The 13,964-nt window shown below is 49.4% G+C and overlaps 1 protein-coding gene across 1 annotated transcript in view; it reads left to right on the forward strand.

Annotated features, from left to right (window-relative positions):
• LOC149337326 (uncharacterized) overlaps positions 1 to 13,964 on the forward strand; it is a 67,546-nt gene that overhangs the window by 28,295 nt on the left and 25,287 nt on the right. Inside the window, exons 5-6 of the mRNA XM_089554860.1 lie at positions 2,305 to 2,516; positions 5,299 to 5,419. Of these exons, the coding sequence (XP_089410986.1) occupies positions 2,305 to 2,516; positions 5,299 to 5,419 (333 nt within the window). The remainder of the gene's footprint in view (positions 1 to 2,304; positions 2,517 to 5,298; positions 5,420 to 13,964) is intronic.

Here is a 13,964-nt window from a genome sequence, read left to right on the forward strand (position 1 = left end):
TCGATTGTGAGGCTGGTGCGTCCAGATGCGTGTGTATGTCGGGCATTTGGGCGGTAGTCCTCGCTGAGTCAAACGTCGAGCACAACGTCTGGGCAAAATTTAAAGAATTGCCTAAACTTTGCCTGCGTAGTGAGGGCCGTACAGAACCCGGCTGAAAAAAGTTGTATGATGCAATAAACTCACACAGTTCTTCATACAAAAATCATAGACTTGTCATACAAACCATAGAAAATTGTCACACAAATGCCATACAATTCTGTAAAGTCATAGTGTCATCATAGAGATGTCATAGAATATCATACAAGCTGTATGATATATCATTCAGATTGTACGATTTTCTATGATGAAGCCTCTATCAGGTTATTGCATCATAGAACTTTTTTTCAGCAGAGAAGGGACATGTCAGCAGAGGTGTCTGCGACATCTTATGTTCAGGATGCTCTGAAGGGAAGAGTCAGTGGAGTAGCCACTAGAATTTTGCGCAGAGCCATGTCCACACGGCGAGTCAAGCCAGCTGGAAGGTTACATCCATACTGTAGATAAAAATTGTGCGCGTAGTGCCGCAGCGATTACTCTTCCCTAACGGCTCTCTCTCCTGCGGAACGCTTCAACACATTTAGCCAGCGTGTTACATCCAGACGATGTCAGGCTTCGTAACCTTCACTGAGGTTGGGCATTCCTCGTCGAGCCAACACAACGCAGAGTGGTAGAATCCACAAGTCGTACTTGCAGAATAAGATATGTGCAGCTTGCCATAGCGAAACATTCAAGGAAAGCTGCTTGGTTTAGCCTGCTTCCCTGTACTTCGACGTGGAATCTGCATTGTCATAGATAACAGAATACGTAGCCATGCTCGTGGGATTCATCGAAATCTTATCTGAGCCCCCGTCGCTGCACACAAATCCCCTCTTTTTTGTTCTCTGTTTTAGGTGTGGAGAAGAGCTTTCTTTGCTTCCAAGTTGCCACCCAATTCAATTTATTCCAAGTTATTTCAATTAACATGCATAAATACAAACTTTGTCAACGAAAGAATGTTAAATTATTTTACTAGGTAATTAAGGGTTTACGGCTGACGCTGCAGATTTAGCGCTAAAATGCAGGGCTATATGCCAAAGCCAAAGCTATGATAGCCTCAGCTGTGAAATATTTTGTTTATCTGAGGGTAGAATCTTTGCAATTTAATTGCTGGAGTATTACGTGATATGGGGAGAATATGTTTTCCTTAATTGTTTACGCAGAGCTAGTCAAATTTCAAGCCGTCGGTATTTAGGTTTGGAATAAAAACGAAGCCCGACAAGTAATATATTATTATATATTATAAGATGATAAATTAGTAATACATTATATATATATATATATATATATATATATATATATATATATTATAATGGATCGATAACTGCACTCAATGCGAAGCTCTAGTTTCAGCCCAGTCTGTGTATAGGACTTGGAATCGACCTTCGGACTTGGCGATTGAATAGCAACTGCCTTAAGTAAGATGCGGAAGCGTACTCTACTACAGCAATGCGGGTGTGCCTCTAAATTAGACCCGGTCATTTTCGAAATCTTGCCCACCCACCCACCAAATTTGGACCACCCCACATTTAAAAATTAACGTTCATCCATTTGGGCAAAAATCTATGGTCAGGCTAATTTGAATGTCGTCGGTACTGCGGCAGTCTTCAAGTTTGGCACAGGCCACTCCCAAATTTGGCCGACCTTTGATTTGGAGCACATTCGTTGTCCGCGCTAATTTGACTATGTGCATCCCAATAGTAATCTCAAAATTGGACCCTGGTCACTTCTTATCGTGGGTAGCCAACATTTGGCTACCCACCATATTTGACTTTCTTAGATTTGCATGAAACCATGTCCAGCCTTATTTTACCTTTGTCGTACTGTTAGGTTTGACATTGACTTTTGAGAGAGTTCGGCAGCAAAACGAACCAAACCATGTAGCTTAAAAATATTTGCGTGACAGACTAGCCGTCGCTCCGTCATCCCTGTAACATAGTTAAACAACTGTTAGTTGTTTTATTTTGGTCATAACAGCTTCATGAACCTAATTTGTGCAACTCCAGCAGAAATATAAACAGGCTGCCCATAAATGGGACATAAAAATAGACCGCGCGCGCACGCACGCGCACGCGCACACGCACACGCACACGCACACGCACACACACACGCACACACACACACACGCACACACACACACGCACGCACGCAGTCACACATGTGCGTGTACCTTGCACGAAATTCCTTTTCGACGCGACTATCAGATGATGCACAAGGCTCTCTCCGCAGGGATTCAATCTCGACTGGGACCGTCCGAGCAACAACTGCGGCACTTTCGATGCGAGGAGGTTCTTGCTCTTCCTCCAGCAGTTCAACGGGCGCGAGCACGAAGTGCTCGTTACTCTGCCACCAGACGCAAAGATCATCCAACGGGACTATCCTCTTTTCGAGCAGCCTTCAAGTCTCTCGGCAGTCAAATTCTTCATTGTCGCCACGCACAGGTACTTCGTAGTGGCTCATAAGGCCCAGTTAAGAAATCCGGAGCGAAGGAAATTTTTCACTCCGGAAGTTGCGTTGGAGTGATGGTGGCTCTGCAGCTCGAGTGGTCTGAGACACGTTCCCTTACACTGTACTAGGATGAAAATAGAGCGCAGAACACAATGCTGGCTTTCAACGGTAATGAATAAATGCCAAAAAAGTCCGACATATATACACAGTGGGCAGAGGTCAGGAGTAGAAGTAAAAGAGGACTATGCTCATACTCTGAACTCGGTAAGCGAGTTTTTGCTGATGAAGAACTGCTGGCTTAGTTGGTTGTGCATGCTTCCATTCCTCACAGCGCACATAAAAGACACGGTGTGAAGGAAACAGGCCACAAGGAAATTATTATTGCAGTGTGCTGTGCCTACATTTCTACATATCGGTGCGTAGGCCAACGCAAGCAGGAACCCCCAAACATTGGTGAAATGTCAGTTTCCTAACCGTTAGTAGCGTCGGCCATAGCATCGCACCAAATTCCGGCCCGACGCGGTGGCTCAGTGGTCATGGCGCTCGGCTGCTGACCCAAAAGACGCGGGTTCGATCCCGGCCACGGCGGCTCAAATTCGATGGAGGCGAAATTCTAGAGGCCCGTGTGCTGTGCTATGTCAGTGGACATTAAAGATCACCAGGTGGTCGAAATTTGCCGAGCCCTTCACTACAGCGTCCCTCAAGCCTGAGTTGCTTTGGGACGTTAAAGCAATAAACCAAACTAAACCAAGCACCAAATTCCGTGTTTCTGAAAACAACAAAATTCCTCACTCCACAAAGACAGAGTAGACCATGACACGTGAACGGGTCCAGACAAGCGAATTGTTTGGTCACTGTGCATAAGAAATTGTGTCCCTTATCGTTTGACAGCACAGATGGCATGCTGATGCAAATCCTTTTGAAGCTTTGCAATTCCACCAGCTTCAACTATCTCCCTCGTGGTCTTCTCAGCGCACTTGCGAAGGAATATGGTTCGTTCAAAGAATGGCCCATGCTGCTTACATTGCTCGCAGTTTCGGCAATGTATACACTTTAGTGTCTAGAAACACAAGTGACGTTGTTCTGTTCCCTGAGGCTCTCATTGAAACATCTGCCAGTCTGGCCGATGTAGGATCGTCAACAGGGCAACGGAATCGAATAGACCACTTTACCCGACCATGCCTCGGGCAGCCGCTGCTGCCTGATGGGACTGCTTACATCCTCAGTGACGGTGTAGATGACCCTTTTGCACTGTTTTGTCAACTCCGGCGATAAAAACACCAATTTCCCACTTGCTCGTTTAGTTATTTTTCGGAGGTTGTCGAAGAAAGTGTGCACATAAGGTGACACTTTCATCCTACGAACTAAATTCAAGTAAAAAAAAAACGCCTGTTCCTAACGATAACTTGAACCATTCAAAAATGCTTTTGTGTAAATTCATGGCAGCGACAACTGCTACATTATGGCTCGAGTATCACGCAATAACGGTGAAGTCACCAATGTTTGCATCGAAGTATGCCATTAGGGGTGCTTCCGATGCAAAGCCTAGGTTTTCCTCACTGAAGCTGCCGGTAACGAAAGCATGAGATCACTTATATGGCAAAAGCGCGAAAAAAACACCGCTTGAGCCGCAGCGACAAGTAAGGCGAAGCTTTGTGTTCTCTTCTCCTTTCTATTTGTACATAAAATTAGCAGTGTTGTCTTTGCGATTTTACCGTACATCACGAAATCAGATCTTCTGGCAGCACACATTCAGTGGGAGTTGGAACGGAAGCAACTCTGCCTGATGTGGCAATAAACACGCTGTTCAGTACATTGGTTAGGAATAGTCTTTCGATGTTTTTGATAGAACCACTTCTAGCGTTGGGTCCTGCTAAAGTGAAAAACATCTGTTTTGCACGCACATGCCTGTTCTGACACTCTTAATGCGGAGTGCCTCGGCACAGATTATATAGGGGTGTGATAGCAGATCGAGCCTTGAAAGGAAGCGTGCACAAGGTAACTCGGGCGTATCTGCCAAAGGAAAGCAGCCGCAAAGTGAGTTTTTGTAGCTCTCAAGTAATGAGAAAAATAATTGTCTCGGCGACGAACTTTACGATTTCCCAACCGAAGCTTATGGGCAAACGAGCATTAGCCATGGTTTTTGCAAACTCAGCAAGTTCGCCAGACTACATCAAAATGTGGTATCAGATTGAGTTATGAGTGCTAGACAATTTTTTTTCGAACGTCAAACTACGCAAAAAACCACCAGTATACAAACAAAAGCCGCCGCGGTGGCTCAGTGGTTATGGTACTCGGCCGCTGACGCGAAAAACGCGGGTTCGGTCCCGGCCGCGGCGGTTGAATTTCTTTGGAGGAGAAATTCTAGAGGCCCGTGTACTGTGCGATGTCAGTGTACGTGAAAGAACCCCAGGTGGTCGAAATTTCCGGAGCCCTCAACTACGGCGTCTCTCATAGCCTTAGTCGCTTTGAGGCGTTAAACTCCATAAACCAACCAACCAGTATACAAACAAAGAACGACTCGTACAAGAGCTAGACAGACTGCTTGTGCACTTTGCTGCCTGAAACATTTCGGCGAAGCCCGTCGCACCTCTCCCCTACACGTGTAGCCATCAGATTTGCAATTGTATCCGACCAGGTGTCGATATTACACCTGGGCTGATGTCTGAGATCATAAGGAGCTGAGTGCTGTCAAAAGTATGGGATGCAGAGAGCAAAGCAGGAGCTCTGATGTGGAGGCTCCTGTACAGCGCTCACTGCCTTCCATGGTTTCAGATTGCGTCCCTCCGGGATCGTGTATTGCACCGGAGCCCGTATCCATGCGGCTTCGGTCTTCGCCGATATCCGCAAGGTGCTGGAGCCGTTATACACGGATCGGCTTGCCTACAGCGTTGCGGTGAGTGTTGGTTACGGGCGCGAGAAAAACACGTGGGACCTGTTACGCGCGAATTCTACTCTTAGCTCGCTCAAGGTGGGCAACAAGCTGCGCTAAAAAAAGCATGCAGCTCAGGCTGCCAGAACGCTAGCCAGGCTCTGGCTGGGGCAAGGCAATACTTTTTCCAGCGGCATTCGCTAGCCCCGCCGTGGTGGCTCACTGGTTACGACGCTGCTAACCAGAAAGACACGGGTTTTATCTCAGCCGCGGCGGCCCAATTTTGGTGAAGGCGAATTTCTAGAGGCCCGTGTGCTTTGCGTTGTCAGTACAAGTTAAAAAACCCCAGGTGTTCGAAATTTCCGGAGCCCTTCACTACGGCGTCCCTCACAGCCTCAGTTACTTTCGGACGTTAAACCCCAATAAACCAGTAAACCAATCATGCATTCTCACAAACGGCGGAGTTATGCGATGCGATATCAGCAGAAGAAGAAAGGAAGGAACTACAAATTAATTACCTATGAAACTTAATGCGATATTTTAACGTAAATCTCTAAGGCAGAGTAGATTTTTAATAAGATATTAATTACTCAATGCCATGCATCCTTAGCCCAGCTATACTTCTAGTAAGGACCGCTATACTGCTTTCGCAGAAACTTCGTAAATGAGGGACTGAGAAACTGCCGGCCACCTGGAGCGGCTGAAGTAACCAAGAACTTCACCAGCGTATTATTGACAATAATGTTTTCTGTCTCTCTTGTAAATTAGGGAAAATTAGTGCAGGTCCGGGATTCAACCCCGGACCACCGCCTGTCCGGGGCATTAGATCTGGGAGCTAATCTAAGCAGGACGGCTACCGTTAAGTGGGACAGAAGGGAATTGATTATTATAATTATTCTAAGCCGTATGACTGCACTGAGTTTAATGCTATTTAATAACGGTTGTAGAGAGGCAAGGGTGGAGGAAGAAGGTTGAAGGCAGCACTCACACAACCCGTCTATAGACCTCCCCACCCTCCACTTTCGCCCTAGAAATACAGGGGTCGCCGATGCCATCACGCGCTTTGCCACCCTACCCCCCGCCCCCGCATACGTTGTCTATACAGACTCGCAGGCCTTCCACGAAAGAGCCCCCCCCCCCCCTTCCCTGCCAGATCGGACTTAGATGCCGCCCTCTTAGCATTAAGCCCACGACCGGTGACCCTTCGGTGAATCCCTGGTCACACTGGCATTCCCGGCAATGAGCTGGCTCCCCAGCTTGCCTGCAAAACTATACACCGGGCGCCGGGGATCCCATGGACGAGCCCACCGACGGAGCAGGCGGTCAGGGCTTACAAACGCACTGTCGACGAATACTACACGCAGCTAAAATTGGACTTAGCTGATTTGCCACCACCACACCCATCCTTATCGATCCGTGAAGCTCGCATTCTTCGCTGAGTACAGTTTAATCTCGTATATACACCAGCCAAACTTTATCTATACCGGTACAGTTCCACACCTCAGTGCCCAAACTGTCCACTCACATATGCAGATGCAGAATACTGGCTTACACAGTGCCACGTAGCCTTCCAGTCCACCGCCTATCCTTTCCCCCCACTCCCACCGTGGCAAATCTGGCCTTGGCCCAGGACGTACTCAACGCCTAATAGAAAGGATGTTCGAATAAAAGTGTCGCACCACCACTTCCACAGAATAGCGGTTGCCTTATTAAAAATGATGCTTTAGTAACCAAAAGTTAGAGATGCAACCCTTCAGGATAGAGTCCGATATCAGGGAAGTATTTCTCACGAGGTTGAGAAGAGACGACTGTTTGAGATCCCTATTAAACCTTGTGACAGAAATGTTCACAATGTTGGATAAATGTAAGCATGGCTTCTCCGACGCCAATAAAGAATACGAAGGTTCTCCTTTTAAGTGGAAAGCCAGTACACTCGTGCTGGGATTCTGGGCGCGACTGATAAGTTTTCCGGGTTACGAATCCTCGTCTCAAGCAGCTGCTCTTTGAGCGGTTCGTTTAGCTGTCCCGGAACGCTTGCACAAGTCGCAATCATTCTTGTGTTCAGCCTGTGATCACAATCACAGTTCGAACACTGTGAAAGATTGTGATCCCAGTCACTATGTTCAGCCGGCCAATCGAAAACATTTTTCAGCAACCCGAGATCTACGGCCTGGGAGCGTCAGCTACCAGTCAGCTAATCTTTAAAGGAACCAGTGGGATTGGAGTGGATAATTTGGTGGGCGCTGAGCTCCTCCTGCCTGAACGAGGCTAGTGTGCTTGTGAATCCACTGCTAGTGAAACTTAACCCAGTAATGTCCCTGCACGAGAGCCACATCGCAAAAAACGATGCTTTGGAAACTGCTCTGTGATTATGCTTTCTCATTATTGTGCTCCACAAGCGCAGAACTTGCATGTGTTTCGTCGAGTAGTGACGTGATCTACGAGCTCAGACGCTGTCATTGTGGTCCACGTACCTCTTAACACCAGTTCCGCCGTCCTTTTCCTGCTCCTTCTTTTTCTTCTGGGTCTGTGCCTCCTGATAATCTAGGAGACGTCTACTGCCTGTATATCTGATCTTTCCTTCTCTCTCTCTTGCAAGATGTGCCCTTCGCGCGCCCCGAAACCATTTCCGCCTTCTGCAACCGCCTCCTTCATTTTTTTCGGAGCGCTCTCTCTATCTCTGGGTGCATTCCTCCTTTATAGTCTTACAGGTGGCACGGATACCAAAGCCGCTGGTGCTAGGCACGGGCGCTTAATATTTGTGTGGTAAAAATTAACTTAGAATTTAAAAGATAGATCTGTGATTAAGGAGCTTTTCAAAGCGAGGATGCATTGCCAGCTGTGAATGAAGACAATGCGAAAAGATATCTGGCCGACCTTCTCCTCAGTCACCGAAATCGTCTTTCGTCAAACCTACATAGGTCACAGAAGGTGCAACTACACAAGCCATATCCACTTCAGCTGAAATAGCTGGAGGCATGTTACTTTTACTAAGTCGTATACCAATGAAGCGTGTTTGGGAGCACTGAATGAACCGATCCGTGAAAACAACTGCCCCATCGGCACTGTGCCTTTCAATGATTTGCGCCTTTTCTTGAATGGAGACGCTGGTTTAGCCATCGCAAGCCCCTGTATGACTGCAGACGGGCACATGGATGAGAATGCTTTATTTAAAATGCTCTTTGCAAACACGACATGATTGGATGTACGCATACCTAATACTCTCGCATAAAATTTTTGAAAAATAAAAAATTGCAAGGTACTGTTATGGAAATATGGAAGATATTGGTCCACTCTTCTCATCAGCAGCGCAATCTTCCTTTAAAGTGTTCCCATCGATCGCATCGTACAGTTAAGACCGCTATAGAAAATCAATAAGGAATTCTTTTGAAGATAGTAAAAACGTGAATTTTATTTATTTATTTATTTATTTATTTATTTATTTATTTATTTATTTATTTATTTATTTATTTATTTATTTATTTATTTATTTATTAGTTAGTTACATGCATCGCCCAGCAGGGCATTACAGCAGGGGGGTACAGACTTCATTATAGGTACAAAACAATTATTGCAGTGCATGGAAAAATGCTTCATTAGATGTAATACCTACAATGTTCGATGGCAAACTCTTCCAGTCCCGAACAGTTCTAACAAAAAAGAATAACGCAAGACGTCACCCTTGCAAGAAAATTCCCTGACCTTCAAGCAGTGGTCCAGTCGCTTTGATATATAATGAGGTGCCTGGAAATATTGTTCGCGGTTTATGCCAGTTTTTGAAGAATAAATCTGATATAAAAATTTCCGTCTGATGTACCTTCTACGGTCCTTCAAATCTTGCCAGTCAAGTTTTCGTTTGCTTTCCGTCATACTAACTTGCCGATTATAATTACCAATAACAAATCTAACTGCCCTATTCTGAATTTTCTCTAATTTTCCTACACACTCAGATGTGTGTGGGTCCCAGCAAACACATCCATATTCAAGTATGGAGCGTACATGACTGAAATACAGCTTTGTTTTCAAGTTACTTGGTAAATGGCTAAAATTCCGCCGTAGAAAACCCAAACGTGATGATGCCTTATTCGCAATATAATTAATGTGCTTATTCCATCGTAAGTCCGATGTAAAAAAGACGCCTAGATATTTAAATGACTTGCTTATGTTTAGAGTAAAATCATTAATTCTATACCTATACGGGTGATTAGCACGTTTTCTTGTGAAGGTGATGTGAACAGTTTTGTTTATATTTAAGGACATGTCCCAACGTACACACCAGTCTGCTACAGTATCTAAATCTGTTTGCTGGATTTGCGAATCAGAAGTGGAATTTACTACTCTGTAAACAACACAATCATCGGCAAACATCCTGAATGAAGACTGTATGCCAACTGAAATATCATTAATATACAGCAAAAACAAAAGTGGTCCATATACTGAGCCTTGGGGAACTCCCGACGTAACTGGTGCATACTGTGAAGAAATACCGTTCAGAACAACAGCCTGTTTTCGCTGTGCCGGCTTCCTGCGTTGTTTCTCCTCTTTCCCTTGCTCCCGCCTCAGGCGGTGGAGAGGCGGCTAGGTGACTAATCACTGTCATTTGGCCACAGCTCCGCCCCGGCTCCCCAACGGCCTTTGCCATTGGCGCCTTTTGGCGGGAAATCGGGACCCGCTACGGGCGGCCGCGCACGGCGCGACCGTCCGAGCGGGGCCCAGAGGGAGAGATCCCTCCGAGACAGCGTAAGGTGCGTACGTTACTGTTTGTCCGTGCCGGCCTTTGCCGTTCGGACCAGTGCTTACTCGAGCTCGCCCGCACGTGTCCTCTGACCTGCAGCGGCTCGAGCCTGTCCAGCGGGGTCCAGCGACCTCTGACAGGCGTACCTTGCGTTGATTGCGCACTCTCTCTCGCAACCGGCCCAACGGTCGACACGAGAGAGACATCACCGCACTGCCGCGGGGACATTCTCCTGCAGCGGCGTGCTAGCGGCGCGCATTACTCGAGTCGCTTCGTGCGCGCAGCGGAGCCTTGCTCCTCGCGCGCCCCCGGGACGGGGTGACGATTGAGTGTGTGTGTACTACTGGAGGACGACGTGAATAAACGTCTCCTTTGTGAGATTGGAGGCCTATTTCTTTGCGGCGAATCGCTCTCCTCCCAGCGGAGGTTGAGTGCACCGCATCGGTGTCCCAGTGTGTGTGTGGTGACGGCTGATCGGGGCCCTTGGCTCGCGCGAAGCTCGAACCCGCGGTGGGTGGTGGCCTGTGTCCACTTAGGAACCCACAACTGGCGCCCAACGTGCTAAGTCATTGGCGCTTACGCCTTTGATGGCACATTAGCCGAGCAGGTCGCCTTGCCGATCACGCTTGCGCACCATGTCTACCACCCCCAGCGGGGCACTCGGCAGCTACATGTCGGCTCCCTACGGAGTTGTAGCGTCGTTTGATCCGCTGGCTGCTGTTCCTTCGAATAGCTAGACACCGTGGTTGGCCGCGGCCCCCATTGGGGTTTACTGCGGCACAACCCAAAATGTCGACCACGCGGCTCCCATTGGAGCTGTATCGGAAGCACCCTGCGGTGCATCCGCTGGTCACATGCCTCAGCTGTGCAAGCTTTCCGTCCAGTGCGAAAGCAGTTCGTGTCACGCTGCCGCAACCGGCAGTTTCGAACAGCAGCAGCCGTGCCCCGCGAGCAGTCAATTCTGCTCTGGGAACGGCGAGGCGCTGGCCCGGTTCCCTGTGGAAACCACGCCGCTCATCGAACTAGGAGCCTTGCCTCCCTCGTTCGTGCAGCCCGCCCAAGCCTCCACTGAGGCAGGGGTGCAGTGCGCTCAGTTGGCTGATGCGGCTCCGCGAGCCTGAGGGTCGGCTAGCGTGCTGGGCTCTCCTGATACAGCATTACGACTTTTCCGTGCAGTGTCGAAAGGGGAGCACTAACGTGGTAGCTGACGCGCTATCCCGTGCCCCACTCGCCAGCGGCGCCTTGACGCCTGTAGGCGGAGGGGGCGAAACAGCGGACGTGCCGCCGGGCGGCAAGGAGGGGGAACCCGCAAACGGGTTAACCCATTCCGCTAACTAGGCGAGCAGCGCTTCGCAAAGCGGACGAGAGGCAAAGCTCTTCGTGAGCGCCTCGGAGGTGCCGACGCGAACGGAAATTTTGGCTGCAAACCTGAGTGGGGACGAGACCATGCTCCCCTCTGGGATGACTGGAATCGTTTTCAGCCGTAAGAGCTACTGAAAGCCCAGCAAAATGACCCCTTTTGTCGCGAGGTGAGCGACGGTCTCAGGGAGACGGAGCGCCGTGACGCTACTTGTATTGTAGCGGGCGCAGGGGGGCAGAAGCCAGCGTGTGTCGCGGCGAACCCCGGGGAGTCATATTTGCTGGACCATGACGGGCTCGTGCTGAAGTACATAGCCACCGATGACGAGTCCATCGACCCGTTCTAGGTGGTTATCCCCAAAAGTCTAAGAGGCGCACTTTTGCGATTCTCTCATGACGAACCACTGCCGGTCATCTGAGTGACTCCAGAGTTTTTGCAAAACTGAGTCAATCGGTGACGTGGCCCGGCATGAAGCGTGACATTATCCGCTATTGCCGTTCCTGCCATGTCTGTCAAGCGGTGAAGTCACGGGGTGGCAAGCCGCCTGGAATGATGAAACCGATTGACAGTGTGCGTCCGTGGCAGATGGCCACCTGCGATTTGATGGGGCCTTTCCCCAGGAGCAAGCAGGGGTTCATTGACCTGAAGGCCTACGCGTCACGGTCTGATGAGCTTGCGCCGGTACCCATTGGTATCAAAGGCAAGTGTAAAGGCACAACTGGTGCTGCGGAACGCAAGCGTACGGAGCACCGGTACAATCTGAGGCGACGGTCACCTGTGTGATTGATGCCGGACGGCGGACTTTTCCGCAACCGAAGGCACGCAGCCTCCGCTAGCTGGCGAGCTTTCTTGTCAGGCCCTACCCAGGTGAAGCACGGTGTGTTTTTTTTTGTTGTTTTGGCAGCATGATCAGTTCCAGCCTTGTGTGTTTATCAGTTTATTTATTTGTTTGCTTGCGTCAGTTTCTAGCCACTTTCGTTTCCTGCTTGTACGTCTGTTTTCGTTCTAACGTACCGAGATGTACATAGGCAAACTTCAGCCCGCTCCTGCTTGCTCTTATCTCCTAGAAGCAAAAGATGGTTGTCGTTTGTACCGCGCCTTTCCTCATTTCCGGCCCGACTGTGGGTGGTTGGCTCGTTAAGGAGCCGTGTGTCGCGGTGCGAGTTTTGTGCAGCCCGTATGGAGGGGAAGTTGGCGGGGCGTTTGGGGCGATGGGGGGGGGCGGAAAGTGCACCCTTTGACCCTCGCCGCGGCGCCTCTGGACGCTTCTGATGAGGGGATCGTTGTCGCCGACCAGCGTCGGCGCACGTGCCGGTGTATGCGTGTTTGTGGCTGTGACTGTGTGCGCGCGTAACCATGAGCCAAGGCGACGCCTGTGAGTTGTGCCGTTGTGTCCTTCTGCGTGAGCGCGAGGATGAGAAGGACCCCTCGCTGTGGACAAGGTTACACATCTGGACGCCGCCGAACGTCCTCGCCCGTTTCAGCCGGCGTGAAAGGGGTGCACTAACTTTCTTGTGCCCGAACGTGATGTCGTGTCCAAGGGCGCGAGGTCAGTGCTCTGCCGCGGCCCCGTCGTCATCAACGCACCCTACATCAACGGAAAGAAGACCGCCATCAGTCGTCGGCCCTCCCAACCCGTTCAACTTGAAGTCTGCGAGCGGTGAGTCGCCGACCGGCCCATTGGGCCGCGCCATCGAACTTTGAGGCTGACATCCACCTGTCACATAGCTGTACAGTTTTATTCACATCTTCTTGTGTACCGTGTATATAATCTGCAAGCTGTTTTGATTTACTGAAGCGTATGCAAGTGTTGTTTGCCTTGTTTTTCTTTGTCTGTGCGTTGTTTTTTTTACGTTGTTCTGGCTGAAACTGAAGTGTGGCTAGTTTTTTTTTGTGTATTCATTTCTTTATTTTGGAACTGAAGTGTAGCTAGTTTTTTTTGTGTATTCATTTCTTTATTTTGGAACTGAAGTGTAGCTTATTTTTTTTTTGTGTATTGATTTCTTTATTTTGGCCGCGTGCTTTGCCGATGGGTAGGAGGGCATTTAAGGAGAGGGGGATGTGGGAATCCTGGCTTTCCGCCATTGCCTTTGCGCGGCTGTGCCGGCTTCCTGCGTTGTTTCTCCTCTTTCCCTTGCTCCCGCCTCAGGCGGTGGAGAGGCGGCTAGGTGACTAATCACTGTCATTTGGCCACAGCTCCGCCCCGGCTCCCCAACGGCCTTTGCCATTGGCGCCTTTTGGCGGGAAATCGGGACCCGCTACGGGCGGCCGCGCACGGCGCGACCGTCCGAGCGGGGCCCAGAGGGAGAGATCCCTCCGAGACAGCGTAAGGTGCGTACGTTACTGTTTGTCCGTGCCGGCCTTTGCCGTTCGGACCAGTGCTTACTCGAGCTCGCCCGCACGTGTCCTCTGACCTGCAGCGGCTCGAGCCTGTCCAGCGGGGTCCGGCGACCTCTGACAGGCGTACCTTGCGT

Source organism: Amblyomma mixtum, chromosome 7 (genome assembly GCF_055824585.1).
Source record: "Amblyomma mixtum isolate Tamu chromosome 7, ASM5582458v1, whole genome shotgun sequence".
Lineage (NCBI taxonomy): Eukaryota > Metazoa > Arthropoda > Arachnida > Ixodida > Ixodidae > Amblyomma > Amblyomma mixtum.